The sequence below is a fragment of the Hyperolius riggenbachi genome, chromosome 7 (assembly GCF_040937935.1).
Source record: "Hyperolius riggenbachi isolate aHypRig1 chromosome 7, aHypRig1.pri, whole genome shotgun sequence".
NCBI lineage: Eukaryota > Metazoa > Chordata > Amphibia > Anura > Hyperoliidae > Hyperolius > Hyperolius riggenbachi.
Genome location: NC_090652.1, coordinates 50,431,762 through 50,459,465, shown reverse-complemented (window position 1 = coordinate 50,459,465; position 27,704 = coordinate 50,431,762). Strand labels below are relative to the sequence as shown.

The 27,704-nt window shown below is 47.3% G+C and overlaps 1 protein-coding gene across 2 annotated transcripts in view; it reads right to left on the bottom strand.

Annotated features, from left to right (window-relative positions):
• LOC137524314 (guanylate-binding protein 3-like) overlaps positions 1-27,704 on the bottom strand; it is a 125,634-nt gene that overhangs the window by 25,269 nt on the left and 72,661 nt on the right. The window contains exons 1-3 of one of the 2 annotated variants that reach the window (XM_068244035.1): positions 18,216-18,288; positions 2,375-2,573; positions 2,169-2,296 (exon numbers count right to left, since the gene is read on the bottom strand). In XM_068244035.1, coding sequence (XP_068100136.1) covers positions 2,169-2,296; positions 2,375-2,567 — 321 coding nt within the window. In that variant the 5' untranslated portion in view covers positions 2,568-2,573; positions 18,216-18,288. Of the gene's footprint in view, positions 1-2,168; positions 2,297-2,374; positions 2,574-18,215; positions 18,289-27,704 lie in introns of those variants that run through there. The other variant, XM_068244036.1, reaches the window with a different exon arrangement.

Here is a 27,704-nt window from a genome sequence, read left to right as displayed (position 1 = left end):
GGGTTTTCTAGCATGAACAGTTAATTTTACTCTGGGGAAATTGGGTCTGATTCACAAAGCTTTTCTATTAAATTACCTCACTTTACTTATAAACTCCCAATTTATCTCTCCGACTTAACTCATTGTTTAGCTCTCCTTAACTAACTTAACTCATGGTTTAGCTCTCCTTAACTGACTTAATTCATTGTATAACTCTCCGAGTCTCCTTAACTGACTTCAATCGTGGTTTAGGTCTCCTTATCCATTTATCTCATGAGTTATCTCTCCTTATTTGTTTATCTCCTGCATTACTACTACTTACAGTTAAGGTGAAAAATAAGTAACCTTTGTGAATCAACCCCAATGGTCTTATTTGCATGTGCACATATTTATATTACATTTTTCAGGATAGTTGTTCTTAAAGAGAATCTGTATTGTTAAAATCGCACAAAAGTAAACATACCAGTGCGTTAGGGGACATCTCCTATTACCCTCTGTCACAATTTCGCCGCTCCCCGCCGCATTAAAAGTGGTTAAAAACAGTTTTAAAAAGTTTGTTTATAAACAAACAAAATGGCCACCAAAACAGGAAGTAGGTTGATGTACAGTATGTCCACACATAGAAAATACATCCATACACAAGCAGGCTGTATACAGCCTTCCTTTTGAATCTCACGAGATCATTTGTGTGTTTCTTTCCCCCTGCATCTCTCATGCACTGAAGTTTCAGGCTGCTCTTTTCTTCCTGCAAACAGCTTTGCCCTTGTCTGTAATTCCTCACTATGTGAAAGCCCAGCCAGCTCAGAGGACGATTTATCCAGCTTGTAAAAGATAAGAGAGAAGAGAGAAGCTGCTCTAATCTAAATAACACACAGGCAGTGTGCATAGAGGGGCCTGGAAGGGCGAGTTCATAGCAGAACCACAACACTGAAGAACTTGGCAGCCTTCCAGACACAGGCCTGACAAGTCTGACAAGAGAGAGATAAGTTGATGTATTACAGAGACTGTGATAGTACAAAGTGCTGCAGCAAGCCAGAACACATTAGAATAGCTTTTGGAACTTGTAGGATGATAAAAAACAGGATGCAATTTTTGTTACGGAGTCTCTTTAATGTTACATACTGTACACACTTCCAAATATTATCATCCGGTAAGGTCTTTCTTTAAAGGGATACTTAAAGGGACTCTGAGGAGTGTGTGAATTTAAAAGAATACACTTACCAGGGGCTCCTTCCAGCTCAACGTAGGTGGCGAGGTCCCGCGGCGTCCTCCTGGCTCCTCTCCTTCAGCCTCCGCCGGCCCCCCATTACCGGCATCACCCGGGCCTGGTGTCGGGCCGGCTCTTTCTGGTTAATGACGCAATGCGTCATCACGCCGGCCGCTTCGCGTCATCACGCCAGCCAACATGACAGGTCTGCGCATGGGCGGAAAACCCGCGCTTGAGCAGACCTGTCATGCCGGCCGCCATGATGACGCGAAGCGGCCGCGTGATGACGCATTGCGTCATTAACCAGGAACAGCCGGCCCGACACCAGGCTGATAACTGAGTAACTGAGCCTTTCGCCAGTCTTTTTTAGTTTTACTTACCTGTGGCTTCTACTAGCCAGTTAAATTTGTTGCCCATTACACATTCAGCGTAAATTCCTCCCTGTAAGCAGGGGTTTAAGAACAACACCATTCATGCATACCTCCCAACTTTTTGAGATGAGAGAGAAGGACACTTAAGCCACACCCCTGTCACACCCCTGATCACGCCCCCTTCACACCCCCAGTCACGCTTACCATAAAGATTTTGTAAGAAAGTATGTTGTTTTATGATTCAAACCACACTATTCCTTTCTATCCTGGTTACATTTCCTTCATTAACATTTTAAAATCAGTAATATATCAATTTAAAGGATGGGAATAAAGTTTAGAGTCAATCAAATACATTTTTTAGTAGAGAAATATATATATTTACATAGAAAGAGGGAGGAAGTCCTGAAAGAGGGACAAATGAGGAGGAAAGAGGGACAGAGGGGCAGGGCTCCCAAAGAGGGACAGTTGGGAGCTATGATTCATGATTTGGCTGCTCTGAGACATTTAGCTACAGTAGTTCTTCCATTAGATTTGCTGTGTACTTCAGCTCAGGCAGTGCCATAAATCTAGATGCTTTCACCTCAATGACTTCAGAGCTGGTCATTACTCACTTTCTGGACATCTCCCAGACCTTCTGTGTCCAGGAGAACCAGTGTATGTTTCTCCATAGTCGGGTGGGGAACACACCACATCCAGATGCCCTTGGTCTTGGCTTCCACCGTAGCACCGAGATCAAAGCCTGCAACAACCAACAGTATACAAATAAAACACTGTATATGAATGCAAGCCCTTTTCTTCATCATATTTGTCCTTTTACCTCTCTGAACTCCGGCAAGTTTATTCATCAGGTAAGACTTTCCTGTACGGTAAAGTCCAACAATGGACACCACCACTACTGGCTGACTTATCTTGGCAAGGATGTCCGCAGCTTGAGGATTGACTTGGAATTTACCATCCTCCAGGTTTTCAACCAGGCACAACGGAGCTTCCATTCTGGTGGCCCTTTTCATCTAGGACTAGAAAGAACATAATCCTTGTCAAGCCAGCCACACACCTGCAATAACAGCCAGACATTCCTGCATTGCCCAATCACCCTCCTGGCATTCTGCCAACTGGCCCATATTACAATAAACACGCTCAGCTTGGTGGGAAGCTCTGTTTAATGGAAATGAATAGTTAGTGCACTACAAATGCTTTAATAAGTATTTTTCCAAAAATCAAAGATAGAAAAGGTACATATAAGCCATATGGCTAGACGAGTATATGAGTAACTGTACATGCAAAGTAGGAAAATGGAACCAACAGTCCTTCCCTGATTTTCTCACTGACCCACTTCCTTTCAACATCATTATTAACCACTTGCCGACCGCACGCTTATACCGTGCGTCGGCAAAGTGGCAGCTGCAGGACCAGCGACGCAGTACTGCGTCGCCAGCTGCAGGCTGATTAATCAGGAAGCAGCCGCTCGCGCGAGCGGCTGCTTCCTGTCAATTCACGGCGGGGGGCTCCGTGAATAGCCTGCGGGCCGCCGATGGCGGCTCGCAGGCTAAATGTAAACACAAGCGGAAATAATCCGCTTTGTTTACATTGTACGGCGCTGTGGCGCAGCAGCGCCGTAAGGCAGATCGGCGATCCCCGGGCAATCAGCGGCCGGGGATCGCCGCCATGTGACAGGAGACAGCCTGTCACTGGCTGCACAGGACGGATAGCGTCCTGTGCAGCTAGGCTTACCAGGGGGGGCCAGGTAGGAGAGGGAGGGGGAGGATTTCGCCGCGGAGGGGGGCTTTGAGGTGCCCCCCCCCCCGCAACACCCGGCAGGCAGGAGCGATCAGACCCCCCCTGCACATCATCCCCCTAGTGGGGAAAAAAGGGGGGCGATCTGGTCGCTCTGCCTGCACGCTGATCTGTGCTGGGGGCTGCAGAGCCCACCCAGCACAGATCAGCTAAAACAGCGCTGGTCCTTAAGGGGGGGGTAAAGGGTGGGTCCTCAAGTGGTTAAGACAGGCTTGGTTGGCAACCAGAGAGCGTACCTATTATACAGCCCCTGGGAGATTTGGGAGCAGGGTAAAGCCGATATATGGCTCACCCTGCTTGCTCCTGCACAAGTCCCGGCGGCGTTAATTACTATTCCCCTTCCAGGCCACCGTGGATAGTGGGGAAAGAAGTAATTTGGTTTCCAGCTATTGATGCGGCCGAATTACAGTGTTTTGTAGTCATTTGGGCTCCTTCCTTTGACGGTGCCCAAATGACTCACTGAGCGCCGCTACAGCCGTAATTCCTATCACGGTCTATGGTGGCACTGCCTGCCCCAAAATCTCCTCCACCTGAGCACACTTTTGTAAGGCATGCAAGTAATATTGACCAGGTCTTTGTTATAAATTGACTTGATAATGATGGATTTTCAGGGGCGTAGCAATAGCCATAGCAGCCATAGCAACTGCTATGGGGCCCTGGAGCAGAGGGAGCCCAAATGGTAATTGAGGTGTTCACTATTTATTTTCATGTGTTTCTCCATTCTCTGACTTTATCTCAGTGCCCATAGATTATTTGCAGTGTACATTGCCTAGGAATGTACATTTCCCAGTCAATGGATATACCATAGGGTAAAGGCAGGTGGCTTTGCTCATGCCTAGGTCTGATGGCTACAACAAAGTTCTGCTATGGGGCCCCATAATCTCTAGCTACGCCTCTGTGGGTTTTCATTGTTTTCTCTAGCTGAATTTTTGGTCCATCATATAGAGACTGCTTTTTGGTATCAGGCAAGCAGATGGGGCTTGTCAAGCCAGATTATACTATTCAACAGTGGGTAAGAGTGGTCTCCTCTCTTATCAGGCTAGTGCCCGGAAATGGGGGAATTGGGTGGGGATGGAGTGTGCATCGAGGACAAAAGGGCCTCCAGACTTTTTGCCTTGTGTTTTTGTGCATATATGCCTGTTATTTAGTCCAGGAAGAAAGGTCACACTTCAAGCTGTGCCTTAGTAATGTGGAAGTAATGTGGAAGATAGCTAGGGAGACAATTCACTAAAGAAAAGTAAAGCCGCAATTATCAAAACAAGGTAATCACACATGAAGGAATAAATAAAAAAAATTGTCCATTTACTAAGCATATGTGTGGCCTGCAATGGCTGTACAGGAATTCCTGTTCAGAGTTCCTGCCCATAGCTATGCTGCCAGTGATGTTAGCTAGTGATGGGCGAACACCTGGATGTTCGGGTTCGGGAAAGTTCGCCGAACATGGCCGAGATGTTCGGCATGTTCGGGCCGAACCCCGAACTTTCCGAACATCCAGCTTTTGGGGGCCCTATGGGGTCGCAGGCATAAGGGGGGAGCATGCCCCGATCGCGGGGGGGGTCGGAAATTCCCCCCACCCCCTCCGCTAGCGCTCCCCCCTCTGCCCGCTTCCCCATAACAAAGTTTCAAGAAGTACCTGCTGTGTCCGGTGGTAGTGTGGGTGGCTGGCAGTGGGCGGCACTATGCAGTGACTGAATGAGGAGGAGGAGTCCGGAGAGTGACGCGTTGAGGGAGGCCGGGCAGCGGGCGGTTCACTGCTGAACCGCCCGCTGCCCGGCCTCCCTCAACGCGTCACTCTCCAGACTCCTCCTCCTCATTCAGTCACTGCATAGTGCCGCCCACTGCCAGCCACCCACACTACCACCGGACACAGCAGGTACTTCTTGAAACTTTGTTATGGGGAAGCGGGCAGAGGGGGGAGCGCTAGCGGAGGGGGTGGGGGGAATTTCCGACCCCCCCCGCGATCGGGGCATGCTCCCCCCTTATGCCTGCGACCCCATAGGGGGGCCGTATTCGGCCGAACAGGGCCCTGTTCGGCCGAACAGGGGCCCTGTTCGGCCCTGTTCGGCAGCCATTAGAAGTTCGGGGCGAACCCGAACTTAAAAGGCCGAACACCATCAGGTGTTCGGCCGAACGCGAACATCACCCGAACAGGGTGATGTTCTGCAGAACCCGAACACTGGCGAACACTGTTCGCCCAACACTAATGTTAGCTGTCCTCACCTGTTAAATAGTTAGTTAGGCAAAGCTGCTACCGGATGAAGCTTTTATTATGTATACACTTTTTAAGGGAAAACGCTTAAATTCCTGTATTTTTAATAAAAACCAGTAAGTTAAAGCTGAACTCTTGCACAGCACACAATAAAAAGTCTTCAGTTGCTATAAAATTCACTGCTGTGTTCTGTGTGTGTTTAATGGCTTCCGGACGTTGCTAATTCAAATCCAGGCCCTGTTTGGTAGCTGTTATCCCAGCCAAGGCATAGATTTCACTCTCCACCACCATGTGCTCTCGTCATTTCTGCCGATCATGCCGCCCTCTCCCTCGCTGCACCCCACTTGCCCTGCCGTTGGGGTAAAAGCAGAGCTCTGTAATCCAGGTCAGGAGCCGATTTAACTGGATCACCAATCTCAATGAAATCGGCTCCTGACCAACTCAGAGAGCTGTGCGACGTGGGCGGGGGCAACGGATGAGCAGCGACAGCGGGGATTCTGTGCAGCATGACATTAGCATGCCCCGGTTTTTGGTGCCAGAGACCGCTGGTACTGGAAGTGGTTAAGGAAATCATCCTGTCTAATTGGCTGTGTTTAGCAAGTATGAATCTGGGCTGTGAACTGTGCCAAGGCTCCATGATAATAACTAAACACTGAAGCTTAACCCTTTCTGTGCTTACATGAATTTGCAGGAAGGTAACTCTTAAAGGTTCTTTTTAGCATTTTAATAAATTGTATTATAGATTCACTACCCCCCCCCCCCCCCCCCCGAGATTATCATGAAGAGGCTTATCTTTAAAAGACCACTGTCGCGAAATACATTGGCAGTTAAAATCTGACAGAACCAACATGTTTTGGGCCAGTCCATCTCCTCATGGGGGTTTCTCAGGGTTTTGTTTGTTTTCAACAGCATTTCCTGAACAGCAGTTTAACTGCCAACATAGTAAGATGCCAGCCAGCCTCTCTACTCACTTGCACACTATTTTGTCTGTTAGACTTTGCAACTGCTGCTACCTGCGTTTTGGTAGCGGGTTTGCATCACACCGCATCGCTAAAAAAAGCCCTCGTAGACACTGACTGATGCGTGGTGATGCCACTTTTGGAGTCAAGTAAGGATACCTGGCCGCACTCCCCTTACCACAGGTGAGGTATACTCACGCTCAAGCCACCAGTGCACAATCTCGATATCAGCAAACTCAAAAGATATGTTGCAAAAATGATAGCTATTTTAATGGAAAAACAGAATCCATAAAAAATCATGTGTCAGACGAGGACCAGCAACCTGCAATAGATAGGTATCATCGACACCCACAGTCCAGCAACATCCCAGCTGGTAGCCTTGGAATAGATAGTCCATGAGGTGATAGAGTCCAAAGTCCACAATACAGCAGATAGTGTGTCTTGGATAGTGGCGACAGACACTGGCCTAGACTGTTTCGGGCATCCGGCCCATCCTCAAGCCAAAAAATGTGCACTCCGGGAGGTGTGGGTGTCTATGATACCTATCTATTGCAGGTTGCTGGTCCTTGCCTGACATGTGATTTTTTTTATGGATTCTGTTTTTTCATTATAAGAGCTATCATTTTTGCAACATATCTTTTGAGTGTGCTGATCCTTGTGCAATATGGTGATGTCACTTGTGGCAGTTATCAAACACGTTTTGCAGGTCCCTGCCCACTTCCTCAGGCCAAATCAAGTGCCTCACTGTGTAACGAACCAAGAGCCATAAGGTGCTCAAAATCTTGGCTCTTTACACAGTGAGGCACTTGATTTGGCCTGAGAAAGTGGGCAGGGACCCACAAAACGCGTTGCCAATGTTATTAAAGTTAATCTTATATGAATTTATCTTCATTGAGGTAAGCCACCTCAAACTTTATTTATTTTATTGTTTTTAATTCATGTTATCATTTTCTGGGTGCCTTTCCATCCTCTTTGTGTCCTGGCTATAGTAAACTCGGTCCCCAGGTCCCCGCCATGCACTTGTATTAATATACGATGTATGACCAATCCTGATGATGTAAACTTTCTGACATAATAAACTACTTGGCCAGGTGCCTTGAGGGTTACTATAAAGCGATTTTACTGTAGTAGCATCTCAATTACCCCTCTCTAAATATATTATCGTTTCAGTGAATAATGGCGCACGGCGCCTATGCATAAAAATTGCGCCGCATTAAAAAGATACGCTTATCGCTATTTATCGTTAGTACTGCATAATAATGGCGCACAAGGAAAAAAGAAGAAAAACGGCTCACAGTAACGTTATTTATCAATAGCGCCGTTCATATAGGGTTAGGCGCCACCAGTGGGGTGGTTAGGGTTAGGCACCACCAGGGGGGTGGTTAGGGCTAGGCGCCACCAGTGGAGTGGTTAGGGTTAGGCACCACCAGGAGGGTGGTTAGGGTTAGGCACCACCAGGGGGTCTTAGGGTTAGGCACCACCAGGGAGGTGGTTAGGGTTAGGCACCACCAGTGGAGTGGTTAGGGTTAGGCACCACCAGGGGGGTGGTTAGGGTTAGGCACCACCAGGGGGTGTTAGGGTTAGGCACCACCAGGGAGGTGGTTAGGGTTAGGCACCACCAGTGGGGTGGTTAGGGTTAGGCACCACAAGCGGGGTGGTTAGGGTTAGGCACCACCAGGGGTCTTAGGGTTAGGCACCACCAGGGAAGTGATTAGGGTTAGGCACCACCAGCGGGGTGGTTAGGGTTAGGCACCACCAGGGGGTGGTTAGGGTTAGGCAACACCAGGGGGTCTTAGGGTTAGGCACCACCAGGGAGGTGGTTAGGGTTAGGCACCACCAGGGGGGTGGTTAGGGTTAGACACCACCTGGGGGGTTTAGGGGTTAGGGATAGGTACAGAGAGGGTTCTGTGTGTTAATGCTAAATAACGATAAGGCTTTAATGTTGAATAGCGATAAGCGACAAACATATTAGTGGCAACACTGTGCGCCATTATTCGCAGGCACCATTTTCAGATGGATCCATATATTATATCTATGGGTAGGCATATACAACAGGCATGAGTTTATTCCAGTTTTTGTTGGAAGGGTGAAGGCTACAGTAGGGCATAACTACAAATCATGAGCCCCCCCCCCCCCCCAGCAAAACTTTGATGCCCCTTTCCCCCCAATGTTCACATCCTTACCCTTGCCTAACCCTGGTGACCCTCACAGCCTGGAAGACCATCTCACAAGGGTCATACAACAAGTGTGGCCATCAGGATCTTCACACCCATAACAAGTGTCGCCACAAAATCACCTGATCTGATGGATGGAGCCCTTGATCAGAGGGAGTGAAGTCGTAGTTGGGGTCCCCTTACAGCTCCACCCCCCCCCCCCCCCTGTAGTTGCAGGGGCTGCTCCCTTGTAGTTACGCCTCTGTTCTCCAGTGTCTGCAAGGTATCTTTCATAAATAAACCCCAGTATTTGCTAGAACGGTGCAGAACCATAAATAAGTTGTCTAGAGAAACACACATTAAGTATAGAGAAGTAGTGGTGCTCAAATACCCCTTTTCAAAATTCGAGTTAGGTCGAATTCGAATAGTAAATTATTCGAGAACAGTCGAATATTCGAGTCGAATAATTTTTACTATTCGATTCGACCTCGGAATTCGAGCTCACTATTCGAGTCGGTATTCGAGCTCATTATTCGAGCTGACTATTCGAAATGGCCTTAAATAGCTTCCAACACTTGTTTTGAGGGTGAATGATGCAAGAAACCTCTTTTTTTCCAAGTAACAACAGCAAGTGATTATGTGGGGATGTTCCTTTAAAAAAAAAAAAAGTTGAAAAGAGAAGTTGTGTCCAGAAATTTGTTCAGTACTGTATATACTTCTTCTTCTTCTTCTTTATCTTCTATATCTTCTTCTTCTTCTTCTTCTTCTATATCTTCTTCTTCTATATCTTCTTCTATATCTTCTTCTTCTTTTATATTGTCTTCTTCTTCTTCATCTTCTTCATCATCATCTTCTTCTTCTTCATCTTCTTTTTCTTCATCTTCTTCATCTTCTTCTTCATCTTCTTCTTCATCTTCTTCATCTTCTTCTTCATCTTCTTCATCTTCTTCTTCTTCTTCTTCTTCATCTTCTTCATCTTCAACTTCTTCATCTTCTTCTTCTTCTTCATCTTCTTCATCTTCTTCATCTTCTTCTTCTTCTTCTTCTTCTTCATCTTCTTCATCTTCAACTTCTTCATCTTCTTCTTCTTCTTCATCTTCTTCATCTTCTTCATCTTCTTCTTCATCTTCTTCTTCTTCTTCATCATCTTCTTCTTCTTCATCTTCTTCATCTTCTTCATCTTCATCTTCTTCATCTTCTTCATCTTCTTCTTCTTCATCATCTTCATCTTCTTCTTCATCTTCTTCTTCTTCATCATCTTCATCTTCTTCTTCTTCATCTTCTTCATCATCTTCATCTTCTTCATCTTCTTCTTCTTATTCTTCATCTTCTTCATCTTCTTCTTCATCTTCTTCTTCTTCTTCATCATCTTCTTCTTCTTCTTCATCTTCTTCATCTTCTTCATCTTCATCTTCTTCATCTTCTTCATCTTCTTCTTCTTCATCATCTTCATCTTCTTCTTCATCTTCTTCTTCTTCATCATCTTCATCTTCTTCTTCTTCATCTTCTTCTTCTTCATCTTCTACTTCTTCATCTTCATCTTCTTCATCTTCTTCATCTTCTTCTTCTTCATCTTCTTCTTCTTCATCTTCATCTTCTTCTCCTTCTTCTTCTTCTTCTTCTTCTTCATCTTCTTCTTCTTCATCTTCTTCTTCTTCATCTTCTTCATCTTCTTCTATATCGTCTTCTTCTTCACTTATTTCTCTTTTCAATTTTTTTTTTTTAAAGAAATGCAGCTATTTTTGAGCGTAACAAATAGCTGGTGGCGCACGCATGTTGGAAGCGCCATTGTATGTGCTCCCTGGCAGTGGAAACACACAGACAGCAGGAGGTAAATTCAGCAGCAGGAGGAGGAGGATGAGTGTGTGGCAGCAGGCAGTCAATGAGGCAGGCAGCGTGACATAATAGCCCTGGTACCTAGCGGTGATACCAGGGCTGTAAATAAACACAGCAGGCAGGAGGTCCCAGACAGCGGTCGTGCAGCCCACATTGTGTCCAATACACAACTGGGACAACACAGTTTTCAACCCGGGCACCTCAGAAAAATTAAACCTTTTTTTTTTTTTATGGTTTTGTAGTTTTGTTTTTACAACAAATTACACAGACAGATATAGCTATTTTTTGACGTAATAGCTGCTGGCAGAGTGGCAGCAGAAGGTAAATCTGTGTACCCTGGCGTTGGGAAACACAGACAGACAGACAGCAGCAGCAGCAGCAGCAGGAGGAATGGAGGAGTAATGTGAGCAGCTATTGTTTGACGTAATAGCTGGTGGCAGAGTGGCAGCAGAAGGTAAATCTGTGTACCCTGGCGTTGGGAAACACAGACAGACAGCAGCATCAGCAGGAGGAATGGAGGAGTAGTGTGAGTGTGGCAGCAGGCAGGCAGCGTGACATAATAGCCCTGGTACCTAGCGGTGATACCAGGGCTGTAAATAAACACAGCAGGCAGGAGGTCCCAGACAGCGGTCGTGTAGCCCACATTGTGTCCAATACACAACTGGGACAACACAGTTTTCAACCCGGGCACCTCAGAAAAATTAAACCTTTTTTTTTTTTTTTTATGGTTTTGTAGTTTTGTTTTTACAACAAATTACACAGACAGATATAGCTATTTTTTGACGTAATAGCTGGTGGCAGAGTGGCAGCAGAAGGTAAATCTGTGTACCCTGGCGTTGGGAAACACAGACAGACAGACAGCAGCAGCAGCAGCAGGAGGAATGGAGGAGTAATGTGAGCAGCTATTGTTTGACGTAATAGCTGGTGGCAGAGTGGCAGCAGAAGGTAAATCTGTGTACCCTGGCGTTGGGAAACACAGACAGACAGCAGCATCAGCAGGAGGAATGGAGGAGTAGTGTGAGTGTGGCAGCAGGCAGGCAGCGTGACATAATAGCCCAGGTACCTAGCGGTGATACCAGGGCTGTAAATAAACACAGCAGGCAGGAGGTCCCAGACAACGGTCGTGTAGCCCACATTGTGTCCAATACACAACTGGGACAACACAGTTTTCAACCCGGGCACCTCAGAAAAATTAAACCTTTTTTTTTTTTTATGGTTTTGTAGTTTTGGTTTTACAACCAATTACACAGATATAGCTATTTTTTGACGTAATAGCTGGTGGCAGAGTGGCAGCAGAAGGTAAATCTGTGTACCCTGGCGTTGGGAAACACAGACAGACAGCAGCATCAGCAGGAGGAATGGAGGAGTAGTGTGAGTGTGGCAGCAGGCAGGCAGCGTGACATAATAGCCCTGGTACCTAGCGGTGATACCAGGCCGTAAATGAACACAACAGGAGGTCCCAGACAGCGGTCGTGCAGCCCACATCGTGTCCAATACACAACTGGGACAACACAGTTTTCAACCCGGGCACCTCAGAAAAATTAAACCTTTTTTTTTTTTTATGGTTTTTTGGTTTTGTTTGTAAAACAAATTACACAGATATATAGCTATTGTTTGACGTAATAGCTGGTGGCAGAGTGGCAGCAGAAGGTAAATCTGTGTACCCTGGCAGTGGGAAACACAGACAGACAGCAGAAGGGCAGTACACAGCAGCCCACTGTAGGTGTAAAATGTGTGGCTGCAGGCGACGTAATAGTCAAAGTGAACCAGGCTGGCTTAGTGAGCAGGAGCCAGGAGGTGGTAAAGGGTGGTAAGGCACATTAACGATGGTTCTTAGCCAGTTCATGTCCCCCTCTCGCCGACAACAGGGGCCAGGAACTCGCCTTCCACCCACGCCTGGTTCATCTTGAGAAACGTCAGTCTGTCCACAGACTTGTGAGACAGACGTGAGCGTTTCTCGGTGACCACACCACCAGCTGCACTGAAGCAGCGCTCGGACAGCACGCTGGAAGGGGGGCAGGACAGCACTTCCAGGGCGTACTGCGCCAGCTCGCTCCAGATCTCCAGGCGCTTGACCCAATACTCCATGGGATCAACAGGGGCATCGCTGTCAAGCCCGCTGTAGGACCCCATGTAGTCAGCCACCATGCGGGTCAGGCGCTGGCTGTGACCGGTGGAGGATGCTGCTGCATGCACCTCCTCTCTAGTCACTGCTGCCGGAGCCTCTACAGTCCTGTAGAGCTCGTGGCTGAGAGACAGCAGGTCTGTGGGGCGCTTGCTGCTGGATGCAGGCACCTGCTGCTGCCTCTGTGCTGGCTGCTGGACAGTGGGGGTGGAAGGCTGGGGGAAGGCTTCCTCCAAGCGCTCAACAAGGGCCTGCTGCAAGCTCCTTATTTGTTGCGCTGGGTCTCCTCCTGCAGGCGGCAGGAACTGGCTCAACTTCCCCTTGAGGCGTGGGTCCAACATCATGCTGATCCAGATGTCCTCCCTCTGCTTCATCTGGATCACCCTGGGGTCTCTGCGCAGGCACATCAGCATGTGCGCTGCCATTGGGAAGAGGCGGGCCACGTCTGCTGGCACATCGACGGCAGTGCTGCTGTCCTCATCCTCATCCTCTGCCTCGTCAGCCTCATCCTCTCTCCACCCCCGCACCAACTCAGCTGCACTGTGCTGCTCCCCCTCATCAGCAGCAAGGTCAGGGACCTCCACCAAGTCCTCCTCCTCCTCCCCCTCAGAGGTGGACTGTGCAGCTGCTTGCCGCTCCTGCTGGTCCAAGGCTGCCGCTCCCTGTTCCAGCAAAGCATCGAGGGCCCTGTTCAGCAGACAAACCAGGGGCACCCACTCGCAGACCATAGCATGGTCCCTGCTCACCATGTTAGTGGCCTGCAGAAAGGGAGCCAGCACTAAGCACACCTGCTGCATGTGCCTCCAGTCATCATCGGGGACGATGGACGGGATGTTGCTGGTCTTGTCCCTTCTCTGAGCGGCGGAAACAGTGGCCAGGGCAAGGTACTGTTTGACAGCGTGCCTCTGTTCAACCAGACGCTCCAACATCGCCAGGGTGGAGTTCCAGCGAGTCGGAACGTCAAGGATCAGCCGATGGCGTGGCAGATCCAGCTCCTTTTGCACGTCTTCCAGGCTCGCACAGGCTGCAGCCGAGCGCCGGAAGTGACGCACAACGTTCCTTGCCGTTTCCAGCAGTTCGCCCATCCCCTGGTAGGTGCGCAAGAACTTCTGCACTACCAGGTTCAGCACGTGGGCAAGACAGGGGATGTGGGTCAGGTTTCCCCTGTCTATTGCGGCAACCAGATTGGCCCCATTGTCGGCCACCACCTCTCCGACTCTGAGGCCTCTGGGGGTCAGCCAAATCCTCTCCTGCTCCTGGAGTTTGGCTAACACATGGGTTGCCGTCAGCTTGGTCTTCCCAAGGCTGACCAAGTGCAGCAGCGCTTGGCAGTGGCGGGCCTTCACGCTGCTGCTGAGGCGGGGGGTTTGGCCAGGTGTGCCGGAGGATGGCAGAGGATCGGAGGAACCTGCTGCAGTTCCCCTGACCCTGCGGGGTGGCACCACCCACTGTGTTGCTGCTGCTGCTGTGCCCGCTGCTGCTCTCCCATCCTCACCCCCTTCCACCAAGCTGACCCAGTGGACAGTGAAGGACAGGTAGCGGCCTGTCCCGAAGCGGCTGCTCCAGGAGTCCATGGTGACGTGGACCCTTTCACCAACCGCGTGCTCCAGCCTCGCTCCACATTGGCCATCACAAAGCGGTGCAGTGCAGGAATGGCCTTGCGGGAGAAAAAGTGTCTGCTGGGGAGCTGCCAGTCTGGGGCTGCGCAAGCAAGCAGCGCACGAATGTCGCTCCCCTCCTGCACGAGCGTGTACGGCAGGAGTTGGGAGCACATGGCCCGTGCCAGCAAGCCGTTCAGCTGCCGCACGCGACGGCTGCTGGGAGGCAGAGCCCTAACCACCCCCTGGAAGGACTCGCTCAAAAGGCTCTGGCGTGGCCTTTTGCTGGCACGGGAATCAGCAGACACAGCGGAGGAGGCCACTGAGGACTGGCTGCCAGAACAGGCCTCAGTGTCGGCGGCAGGAGTTGCAGAGGGGGGAGGAGCAGTGCGTTTCCGCACTCCTGCTGGTGCTGCTGGAGGAGCAGGAGGGCGGGTGGCTGCTGTTGCTGCTGCTGCTGAAGGCTGTGCAGTGATGGGTGTGGTGCCACTGCCAGCACCAGATGCCTTCAGCCTCTGGAACTCCTGATGCTGGTGGAAATGTTTCGCAGCAAGGTGGTTGATGAGCGAGCTGGTGCAGAACTTTAAGGGGTCTGCACCTCTGCTCAACTTCCGCTGACAGTGGTTGCAAGTGGCGTACTTGCTGTACACTGTGGGCATGGTGAAAAAGCGCCAGATTGGTGACAGAAACATCCCCCTACGGCATGGAAGCGCTGCTGCCTGTCTCCCTGTGGTGGTTGGGGGTGGGGCTTGGGGGGCTTGGGTGCGGCTGGTGGTGGTACTGGCAGATGCTGCTGCTGCTGCTGCTGAGCCTGAGACACCAGCAGGCTGTGGGACCTGCCTACTGCTGCTGCCAATGCTTGCAATGATGCGCCTCCTTGCAAGGCCCACAAGAGCATCCTCCTCCTCCTCCTCAGAGCTGCTGAGGACGACATCCCCTGGAGGTGGTGGCACCCAGTCTCTGTCTGTCACCGGGTCATCAACATCCTCCCCCTCCTGAAACATGTCCTGCTGGGATGAGGACCCCCCAAACTCCTCTCCTGATGCATGGATGGGCTGCTTGACTGTCGCCACAGTCTTGCTGTCCAATCCCTCATCCCCCAAAGTGCCCATCAGCATCTCCTCCTCAAGATCGCCAACAACAGCAGACAATTTACTCATGATGCCTGGGGTCAAAAGACTGCTGAATGACAGGTCGGCGAGTGACGGTGAACTGGCCTCCTCCCCAGACCCTGCTGGGCGGCTGCTGTGAACAGGGGTGGTGGTGGTGGTGGTGAGGGTGGAGGCCTCAGATGCAGAGCTGATGGCGGGCTGCTCATCCTCCGTCATGAGTTGCACCACAGTGTCTGCATGCTTTTCCTCAATGGGACGTTTCCGACCCGGCTGGAGGAAAATCGGAGCAGGTGCTACACGCTGCTGCTGCTGTGTCTCTGCAGCGTGAGTTGCAGATGCTCCTGCTGGGCGGCGCCCAAGGCGTCCACGGCCAGTGGCTATGGGAGGAATGTTAGCCACTGACGCTGCTGCTGCTGCGGAACTGTGCATGGTGGCGCGCCCGCGCCCGCGGCTTGCCACAATGCTGCTCCCTCTCCTCCTGATTCCCTTGCTGCCCTTCCCCTTGCCCAAACCGCGCTGGCTGCCACTTCCAGACATCTTCGATGTTTTGGGCGTATAGACAAAAGTTTTTTAAAAGGGCGGGTGAAAAGTGGGGTACTTTAATGGAGTGGGTTGGTGGGTGAGGTGACTGAGTGAGTGTCCCTAGTACAGTAAGTAAGTAGTAACAGTCAGGAAGTACAACTAGCAGTTACAATAATCAGTAGTAATCACAAGTAAATTTAGTGTGTGTACACTACAGACAGTGAGTGCACGCACGCGCAAACACGCGCAGGAGCTAGCCTATGAACAGTGACTGAGTGAGTGTCCCTAGTACAGTAAGTAAGTAAGTAGTAACAGTCAGTAAGTACAACTAACTAATTACAATAATCAATCAGTTATCAGAAGGAAATAGAGTGTGTGTAGTGTGTACACAGACAGTGAGTGCACACACGCAGGAGCTAGTAGCCTATGAACAGTGACTGAGTGTCCTAGACTCCTAGTACAGTAAGAGTAAGTAGTAACAGTAAGTACAACTAACTAATTACAATAATCAATCAGTTATCAGAAGGAAATAGAGTGTGTGTAGTGTGTGTACACAGACAGTGAGTGCACACACGCAGGAGCTAGTAGCCTATGAACAGTGACTGAGTGTCCTAGACTCCTAGTACAGTAAGAGTAAGTAGTAACAGTAAGTACAACTAACTAATTACAATAAGCAATCAGTTATCAGAAGGAAATAGAGTGTGTGTAGTGTGTGTACACAGACAGTGAGTGCACACACGCAGGAGCTAGTAGCCTATGAACAGTGACTGAGTGTCCTAGACTCCTAGTACAGTAAGTAGTAACAGTAAGTACAACTAACTAATTACAATAATCAATCAGTTATCAGAAGGAAATAGAGTGTGTGTAGTGTGTACACAGACAGTGAGTGCACACACGCAGGAGCTAGTAGCCTATGAACAGTGACTGAGTGTCCTAGACTCCTAGTACAGTAAGTAGTAACAGTAAGTACAACTAATTAATTACAATAATCAATCAGTTATCAGAAGGAAATAGAGTGTGTGTAGTGTGTACACAGACAGTGAGTGCACACACGCAGGAGCTAGTAGCCTATGAACAGTGACTGAGTGTCCGAGACTCCTAGTACAGTAAGTAGTAACAGTAAGTACAACTAACTAATTACAATAATCAATCAGTTATCAGAAGGAAATAGAGTGTGTGTAGTGTGTACACAGACAGTGAGTGCACACACGCAGGAGCTAGTAGCCTATGAACAGTGACTGAGTGTCCTAGACTCCTAGTACAGTAAGTAGTAACAGTAAGTACAACTAACTAATTACAATAATCAATCAGTTATCAGAAGGAAATAGAGTGTGTGTAGTGTGTACACAGACAGTGAGTGCACACACGCAGGAGCTAGTAGCCTATGAACAGTGACTGAGTGTCCTAGACTCCTAGTACAGTAAGTAGTAACAGTGAGTACAACTAACTAATTACAATATTCAATTACAATAATCAATCAGTTATCAGAACTTGGAAATAGAGTGTGTGTAGTGTGTACACAGACAGTGAGTGCACACACGCAGGAGCAGCTAGTAGCCTATGAACAGTGACAGTGAGTGTCCTAGTACAGTTACAGTATATAACTACAATACTAATACAATCAGTAGTAAAGGACAGCAGAAATACTGGTATAGAATAGAGAGAAATAAACAGAGGACAGGAGGACAGCTGCCCACACAGGCAGGCCCTGAGGCCTAAAGCTGTAAGCCTGCAGCAGCTGGCCTGTCTCTATGTAACACAAAAGCTACTAACTAAAATACAATGTCTAACTAACTAACAACAATATAGGTGTGTATAGGAGGTGTATGTGAGCAAAAACGCTAGGTAAATGACCACAATAAAGCTCTTGCTAAGCCAAAGCACAAAGGAGCAACTCTCTCTCTATGCAAGTCTCAGGCAAGGACGGAGAAACGTAACATGGCGGCCGCTATTTATAGGGTAGGGGCTGGCCAGGGTCCCCCTCTGTGATTGGCTGCCGTCAGAGGGCCTGGGAGCCCTCTGATTGGCTCTAAGGACATCAATCTGGGCTATGACGCTATTCGAGCTCGGTACCGAGCTCGAATAGCGCCGTTTGCTCGAATAGCTCGAATAGTGAATGGACTATTCGAGTGTACGCGAATAGCCCATTCGAATAGCTACAGCTATTCGGAGCTCGAATACCGAGCTCGAATAGCTGGAAAAGAGCTCGAATATTCGAGCTACTCGAATATTCGAGCTCTGCTGAGCACTACTGTAGAGAAGTGTATAACATGATATGTACAGCCATAAGCTAAAAGAAGGAATGATAATGTACAGAAGCAGAACAAATGCAAAGACAGAGAAAACTTACAGAGTACAAGCAGAGGGCACCACGATCTGTTTCTGTAAAGCAGAAGTTCATGTACAAAAGCCAACTCTGCATCTGCAGGCTACAGATGGCAGAAAGGAAAGTGAAAGCATCACATCCTGCTTTACAATCACACAGCAGTGTGGTGTCTTACTCATTTAATCTGGTAGGACTTTGTACACACATTACATTTTCAACAACCCTAATGATTGCTCGAGGTTATTGCATGGCACTTTCTAGTGTGTATACACGTTTACAGGGGGGCGCGGTCTCTAAGGAAGCAGGCGTGCCCACGACACGTGTTATGCCTAGTACACACCATTAGTTAGATTTCACCATACAATTTTCTGTTAGATTTTTCTTGTTAGATTTTCTGTTATGCTGGGTTTACACCATACAATTTTCTGTTCGATTCTTCTGTTAGATTTTTCTGTTAGATTTTCTGTTAGAATGCATAATTAGATTATTTTCTGTAGAGAATGGTCATTATCTCTGGTGCATTGTCTTCTGAGTATCTCCTGCTGAGTAGAACAATGCCTAATTGCTAGGCAGATAGATAGTTAGATAGATAATTTCCAACATTTTGGAAATTATCTATCTGGCAGGTAAATCTAACAGAAAATTGTATGGTGTGTACCTAGCGCTTCATCTACACAGTAAAATTCTTATTAGATCTATCTAATAGATCCGCCTGTCTGATGGAAAATTCTACCGTGTAGAGGAGGCTTAGCATTAGACTTTCGGGCAGGCTGCAGCGGTGGTGTTTGCGGTAAGCAGGCTTCTCATACTCTTCATCCACTTTTCTACTCCACCTATTAATTGTGGTTGGCCATTCTGATTTTCTATTTAATTTTTTTTTGTGTGTGTGTTTGCACGTTGCCCATTTGGGAGGTCCGTTCTTTACTGTTAGGGACTGCTGGGTTCCATAGTTCCTCCAGCTTACCTGTGCAGCAGTGGTCTTTGTTAGATATGACTGTTGGTTTGGTTCACACCATGAATGCATGACCTATAAGCAGGATTATTTTATTAAATTACTTATTTTTTCTATGATAACTGTGACTATATAATATTGCCCTATACACTCACCTAAAGGATTATTAGTAACACCTGTTTAATTTCTCATTAATGCAGCTATCTAATCAATCAATCACATGGCAGTTGATTCAATGCATTTAGGGGTGTGGTCCTAGTCAAAACAATCTCCTGAACTCCAAATGTCAGAATGGGAAAGAAAGGTTATTTAAAGAGAGTCTGAAGCGAGAATAAATCTCGCTTCAGACCTCATAGATAGCAGGGGCACCTGCTAAACCGCCGCTATCCCGCGGCTAAACGAGGGTCCCTGTCCCCCCAAATCCCCTCCGTCATGCGGGGGAGCGCTTCCTGGTTGGGGCAGGGCTAACCGCCGCAGCCCTGCCCCACGCACGTCTGTCAGCGCGTATCTCCGCCTCTCCCCCGCCCCTCTCAGTCTTCCTTCACTGAGAGGGGCGGGGGAGAGGTGGCGATGCGCCGCTGACAGACGCGACTGGAGGCAGGGCTGCAGCCGTTAGCCCTGCCTCCAGGAGCGACCAAGTCTGCGACCAAGTGTCGCAGTGGGGGGGTTGGGGGTCAAGGGACTCCCGTTTAGCGGCGCTATTGCGGCGGTTTAGCAGGGGCACACGTGCCCCTGCTAACTATGAGCTCTGAAGCGAGATTTATTCTTGCTTCAGAGTCTCTTTAAAGTGAACCAGAGACGAAGCACCCTCATGTATTTTACCATATAGATCAGTGGGAACATAAGAGAAAACACCTACCATGCTTTCTGTTTCATTCTGCACTGCACAGCTTGTTTCTTATCAGACCTGATAAAATCCCGGACTGAGCATTCAGACGGGCCGGCCTGAATATTTCACAATCTGCTCAGTTACTGGGATTTTCACGCACAACCATTTCTAGGGTTTACAAATAATGGTGTGAAAAGGGAAAAACATCCAGTATGTGGCAGTCCTGTGGGCGAAAATGCCTTGTTGATGCTAGAGGTCAGAGATGAATGGGCCGACTGATTCAAGCTTATACAAGAGAAACGTTGACTGAAATAACCACTCGTTACAACCGAGATATGCAGCAAAGCATTTGTGAAGCCATAACACGCACAACCTTGAGGCAGATGGGCTACAACAGCAGAAGACCCCACCGGGTACCACTCATCTCCACAAAAATAGGAAAAAGAGGCTGCAATTTGCACAAGCTCACCAAAATTGGACAGTTGAAGACTGGAAAAATGTTGCCTGGTCTGATGAGTCTTGATAGAGTCAGAATTTGGCATAAACAGAATGAGAACATGGATCCATCATGCCTTGTTACCCCTGTGCAGGCTGGTGGTGTAATGGTGTGGGGGATGTTTTCTTGGCACACTTTAGGCCCCTTAGTGCCAATTGGGCATTGTTAAAATGCCACGGGCTACCTGAGCATTGTTTCTGACCATGTCCATCCCTTCATGACCACCATGTACCTATCCTCTGATGGCTACTTCCAGCAGCATAATGCATCATGTCACAAAGCTCGAATCATTTCAAATTGGTTTCTTGAACATGACAATGAGTTCACTGTACTAAAATGGCCCCCACAGTCACCAGATTTCAACCCCATAGAGCATCTTTGGGATGTGATGTAACATGAGCTTCGTGCCCTGGATGTGCATCCCACAAATCTCCATGAACTGGAAGATGCTATCCTATCAATATGGGCCAATATTTCTAAAGAATGCTTCAGCACCTTGTTGAAGAAATGCCACGTAAAATTAAGGCAGTTCTGAAGGCGAAAGGGGATCAAACTCTGTATTACTATGGTGTTCCTAACTTCCTAATAATCCTTTCGGTGAGGTATATTCTGCACACAGCAATTTGCAATTTATCCTGTACTTAACACTTTGTATGTACATGTTTCTACAATTGTTGTGTATATATATATATATATATATATATATATATATATATATGCAGCCTACCCACCATTTTTAATTGTGTTCCCGTGTTATGTATATTGTTAGTGTCATGATACTTTATGTATTGTTTTTTTTTTTAATATTGTTGCTTTTCTACAATAAAGATTATCTTTGTATTATTTCTACCTACTGGTGCGTTGTGAGATGCTTTCCTTTCATTTTGTCTTGTGTACAGGTTTCCAACTAGCTTCCACTGATGTCCCCAGCCTGGTTGGTAGTACACAGGTTTCCACTGATGACCCCAGCCTGGTTGGTAGTACACAGGTTTCCACTGATGTCCCCAGCCTGGTTGGTAGTACACAGGTTTCCACTGATGTCCCCAGCCTGGTTGGTAGTACACAGGTTTCCACTGATGCCTGGTTAGTAGAATTAGTGTTGATGCACTTGAGTTCTTCAAATTTGGAAAATAGTCCTGAATTCTTTGAAAAAAGGGTCCCACCATAAGCTTCCGTTATAAAAGTTGCAATCTGGGGCATTGGGAGGAAATTTGGGCGGCCCTTGATGAAATAGCGAGTGCTGAGTCTTGCCACTATGCAAATTGTGGAGCACCTCCTCACACACAAATTTCCTCCCATTTCTGCAAAACGTGGCTCTATGGTGAGGGGGCAATTAGGGGGAGGGCCAGGTTTAGGCACCACCGGGGGGGGGAGAGTTAGGTGCCACTGGGAGGGGTTAGATTTAGGTGACACCAGGGAGGGGGAGGGGCTGGGTTGTGTTACAGAGGAGAGAGTCAGATGTTCATGAATGCCAGACTAAAGAGGTAGGTTTTCAGTTTAGACTTAAATGCTTCCAGGGATGGAGCTGTCCTGATTGGGTGTGGCAGGGAGTTCCAAAGTGTAGGGGGAGCATGACAAAAGGCTCTGTCTCCAAAGGTTTTGAGGTGGACTCTGGGGGTGACCATGGTGTTGCGTCCTTTTGATCTAAGATTGTGGGGGGTGTGATGCAGTTGCAACAAGTCCTTCAGGTATCCAGGGCCCAGATTGTGCAAGGATTTGAATGTCAGTAAGCCAATCTTAAACTGAATTCTCCATTTTATCGGTAGCCAGTGGAGTGAGCTCAGGGTTGGTGTTATGTGGCAATGGCGGGGTTGGCTCCTTAACAGCCTTGCGGCGGCATTCTGTACTAATTGCAGGCGGCGTAAGTCTTTCTTATGCAGGCCTGTGTAGAGGGCGTTGCAGTAGTCTAACCTTGATGTGACGCAGGCATGGACTAGGGTTGGAAGATCCTCAGAAGGAATTAGGTGTTTAATCTTTGCAATATTCCATAGATGAAAGAAGGAATGTTTCACAACAGCTGAGATTTGATTCCTGAAGCTTAATTTCCTATCAATCAGTACTCCCAGGCTGCGCACACAGTCTGAGTTTTTCAGGTCTGAGCTCCCTATCCTTAGCGGTGTTGGTTGAGACTGGGGCTGCTTTGCTGTTGAGCCCTGGCCCTCGATAACAAGAACCTCAGTTTTGTCAGCATTAAGTTTTAGCCAATTAATATTCATCCACTCCTGAAGCTTAGCTAAGCATGAGTTTATTTGTGGAGTAGGGTCTGTGATGCCAGGTTTGAATGACAAATATAGCTGGGTGTCATCAGCATAGCAATGATATGTCAGGCCATGTTTTTGTATGATTTCTCCAAGTGGCAGCATGTATATGGTGAAAAGTAAAGGGGATAATATTGCGCCCTGAGGTACACCGTATTTTAGTGGTACAGGGTTGGAGAGGAAGGGCCCTAAGGCTACCCTTTGTGTTCTGCCAGCCAGGAAGGAGTTGAACCACTGGAGAACAATGTCACCTATGCCACAGTACTCTTGTAGCCTGTTGAGCAAGATTTCATGATCAACTGTGTCAAGCAAAATCAGGATGGAACATTGACCCTTGTCTCTTGCAATGAGCAGATCATTGCAAATCTGGGTGAGGGCTGTTTCACAGCTGTGATATTTCCTGAAGCCAGATTGAAGAGAGTCAAGGATGTTGTTTCTGGAGAGCCTGTCTTCAAGTTGGAGGTAGACAGCCTTTTCAATAACTTTTCCCAGAAAGGGGAGGTTAGAGACAGGTCTGTAGCTGTTTAGAGCATCTGGGTCTAAGGATGGTTTCTTGAGTAGTGGCCTGACGATTGCTTCTTTCAGAGTAGAGGGAAACCACCCTTCATGTAAGGAACCGTTGACTATTTTTTGGAATGCCGGTGTAAATCGTTCAGGGCATTTCAACATGAACTTAGTGGGGTCAGGGTCCAGATCGCAGGTAGTCTGGCGAAGGTTTGAGAGGATGTCCAAGATGTCTTTTTCAGTGATTACTTTAAAATCAGACCATGGTGGTAGGCTATTTTTGCACCTGTTATATGGCTCTGCATGGGTTTCTTGGGCTGTGAATTGAATGGCAGATCGTATGGAGGAGACTTTGTCTGAGAAGAAGTGGGCAAATTTTTCGCACAGTTCCTGTCCTGTGAAGGTCTGATGCTGGATTTCCTGCAAGATGGATTGCAGAGACTGTCAACCGTGCGGAATAGTTGGGCAGGTCTGTTGGCTGCATTTGCAATTTCGTGAGACAGGAATAAGGACTTCTTTTTGCTAATCGCCGTTTGATATTTTTTCAGGTGAGCAGTTAGGGAAAGTTTGTCATCAGGGGACTGGTGTTTGCGCCACCTTCATTCCAGTCTGCGTCCCTGTTTCTTTAGTTCCTTTATAGAGTTGTCAAACCAGCGAGCGTGATGTAATGGTGAGGAACGTTTTATCTTTAATGGAGCTATGGCGTCAAAAGCGGCTGAGACATCGTGGTTATATTTAAGGACCATGGGTTCAAGGCCTAAGTTGTGATCTGTCAGTCCGCCTAGATTGAGGCTGTTCTGCAGGTGTTGGGGTGTCAAACCTTTCAAGGAACGATATTTTATTAGTTCTTTCACTTGGTGTTTTGTAGTCGGTGCTGTAAAGGAGAAGTGGACAGTGTGGTGGTCTGACCAAACTACTGGATCAATTTCCACATTGGATATTAGGAGTTCTGAATGGAAAATGAGGTCCAGAGTGTGTCCTTTTTTGTGGGTAGGGAGGTTGATGGCTTGAGAGAAGCCCAGTTCATTCATGGAGAGAAGTAGCTCAGTTCCAAATTGGGAAGAGTGTGTATCGACCCGTGCGTTAAAGTCTCCCAGAATTATCCACCTAGGGTGTTTCAGTGTTATGCAAGATACAAGTTCTGCTATTTCCTTGAGAAAAGCTGAGCCACCATTAGGGGGTCGGTAGACAAGCAGTTTGTTTATTTTTTTCTCAGCTGAGAGTTCGGCTGCCAGACATTAAAAAGAGTGGGTGGGGGCTACAGCAAGGGGTTTAATATTCAAACTGGATTTGAAGCACAAAGCTAATCCTCCTCCCTTGCGGTTTTGCCGTTCACAGTGTAAAACTGAGTAGATGTCTGGTACCGCAGCCGCAAGAGTGGGTCCTGAGTTCTGATCCAACCATGTCTCTGTAATTAAAGCTAGATCTGAAGCCTCTATTAGATCATGAATAACTGCTGTTTTGTTGTTTATGGACCTAACATTGCAGAGTACTGCTTTAATGTTGTTTGCCTTAACTTTGAGGCCTGTGTTCGTAGCTCCTGGCTGGGGGTTGTAATCAGGAGTGTGGCAGCTGTCTCTGTTATCTGGGTCCTTTACTGATACAGCTGATTTATAGATATGTGAGGATTGCTTTGGCTTTGAGTTATGGGTGCCTGCACAAACAAACAAAGAAAAATGGTTTCTGAACCCAGAACAATGACAGTTTAAAAACAATTTTTTTGTATTTTTAAAATCGATTTTCTCAAAAACTACATGGTTTTTTTGAACAATTATTTTTGTAACTTTTAAGTCTTTGCATTGTACACAGTCTATATTGATTTTTCTACAGGGTGGGTCATTTATATGGATACACCTTAATAAAATGAGAATGGTTGTTAATATTAACTTCCTGTTTGTGGCACATTAGTATATGTGAGGGGGAAAACTTTTCAAGATGGGTGGTGACCATGGTGGCCATTTTGAAGGCGGCCATTTTGAATCCAACTTTTGTTTTTTCAATAGGAAGAGGGTCATGTGACACATCAAACTTATTGGGAATTTCACAAGAAAAACAATGGTGTGCTTGGTTTTAACGTAACTTTATTATTTCATGAGTTATTTACACGTTTCTGACCACTTATAAAATGTGTTCAATGTGCTGCCCATTGTGTTAGATTGTCAATGCCCTCTTTTCCCACTCTTTACACACTGATAGCAACACCGCAGGAGAAATGCTAGCACAGGCTTCCAGTGTTCGTAGTTTCAGGTGCTGCACATCTCGTATCTTCACAGCATAGACAATTGCCTTCAGATGACAGTGTGGTATATGGGGTACAAAGTTAGTGGGGCCATTCTTCATCAATGGAAACCTCAAGGCCACTGGATATGCGAAATTGCTACATGATAATGTGTTTCCCTCTTTATGCACTGAAGCTGGCACGTTCCCTCAGTTTTTCCAGCAAGATGGTTCACCACCACACTATGGGTGTCAGGTCCGAGCACTCCTAGATGAACAGTTTCCTGGAAAGTGGATTGGTCGTTGTGGGCCAGTTGAATGGCCCCCAAAGTCTCCCGATCTGACCCCCTTAGACTTTTATCTTTGGGGTCATCTGAAGGCAATTGTCTATGCTGTGAAGATATGAGATGTGCAGCACCTGAAACTACGGATACTAGAGGCCTGTGCTAGCATTTCTCCTGCGGTGTTGCTATCAGTGTGTGAAGAGTGGGAGAAGAGGGTTGCATTGACAATCCAACACAATGGGCAGCACATTGAACACATTTTATAAGTGGTCAGAAACTTGTAAATAACTCATGAAATAATAAAGTTACGTTAAAACCAAGCACACCATTGTTTTTCTTGTGAAATTCCCAATAAGTTTGATGTGTCACATGACCCTCTTCCTATTGAAAAAACAAAAGTTGGATTCAAAATGGCCACTTTCAAAATGGCCACCATGGTCACCACCCATCTTGAAAAGTTTCCCACCTCACATATACTAATGTGCCACAAACAGGAAGTTAATATCACCAACCATTCCCATTTTATGAAGGTGTATCCATATAAATGGCCCACCCTGTAGTAGTATATGCTGTTCTGAGCTGTGTCCGAAATTACTGGATAATTCATTGGCGATTGTGTACTGCATATATATGAAAAATTTGTTGAAAAAAAAGCACTTTTTTCATTACGTTATTTGAAATGCAGTTCCTTTTCAAAGAACGTTAAACTAACCACCCCCCTGAAAAAATAAGTTCCTTTGCAGCCTGAAATGCGCACACAGTTTTTTTTTGTTTGTTTGTTTTCCAGTTGTAATTACATGATGCAGCTTTTAACAGCCAAATGAAAGATATAATAACATAAGTTTAGAAGGGGGGGGGGGGGAATCAATGAGATGGACAAAGGATCATCCTCGTCCAAAACCAAAAAAACTTTCAAACTCAAATCGGTGTAACTCATCAGCCTCATAACTGTGTATCAAGCTAATTGGTTTCTACTTGTGATAAGCTGTAACCATTTAAATCAATTCAGCATGAAAACAGCTATTCCTAAAGCATTCCTGTGATTAGTAATGCAACTAAAAGCTATGGGTGATGAAGCCTAGTGGTATGATTCTTTCCACAATGAGTTTCTAAAAGCAGTACAATTCTCTCTCTGGAGTGAATTATACCACTAGTATGGGCAGCAAGAGAGCCCCACCACCACCCACCCATTTAGGCAGCCAGAGAGTGACCCACAAGTGTAGGTAGCCAGAGTTTACTCACCTAGTTTAGGTAGCCATACAGTGACTCCCCCAGTTATGGGTAGCCTGAAAGTGCCCCCATCCCCCAGTATAAAGAGACAGAGAGCTCCACAAAGTATCAGTAGGCAGAGAGGGCCCTACTCCCCAGAAAGTGCTCCCTCTGTTATAGGTAGCCAGAGATCACCCTAGTACAGATATACAGATATAGCCTCCTCCTTCAGAATAGCTAGCCAGTGGGTGCCACCTTCCCCCCCTTCAGTGTAGTTCCCCCTAAGTGGCCCCGAACGCAGGGACGGATCTAGACCAAGTTGCACCTGGGGCAAGGTCAGGTTTTGGCGTCTAAAGGCCAGGTTTTGGCGCCTAAACTGCCATTACCCATTCAAATTTTGCCGCATTTTTAAGAATTCAACAAACTGCGCCTGGGGCAAGAGAACGGTCTGACCCCCCCCCCCCCCCCCCCCTAGATCCGTCCCTGCTCAATTGTCCCCTATGCAGAGACACAGCTCAGCAATAGTTACTCACCTCCCAGGGATCCGGCCACTTTCTGCTATTCTTCCTCCTGTCCTCCGGGGTGCTCTATCTCTATATGCTGAGATCACCCTTTGTCGTCATGTGACAGGCGGCGATCTCGGCACAGAGATGGGGAGTCTCAGAGGACTGATATACTGACTGATATATGCTGATATACTACACTATCAGGGGTTTTCGTGTGTTCCTTTTGTTTTTCATGTAACTGACAAAAAGATCTAAAAA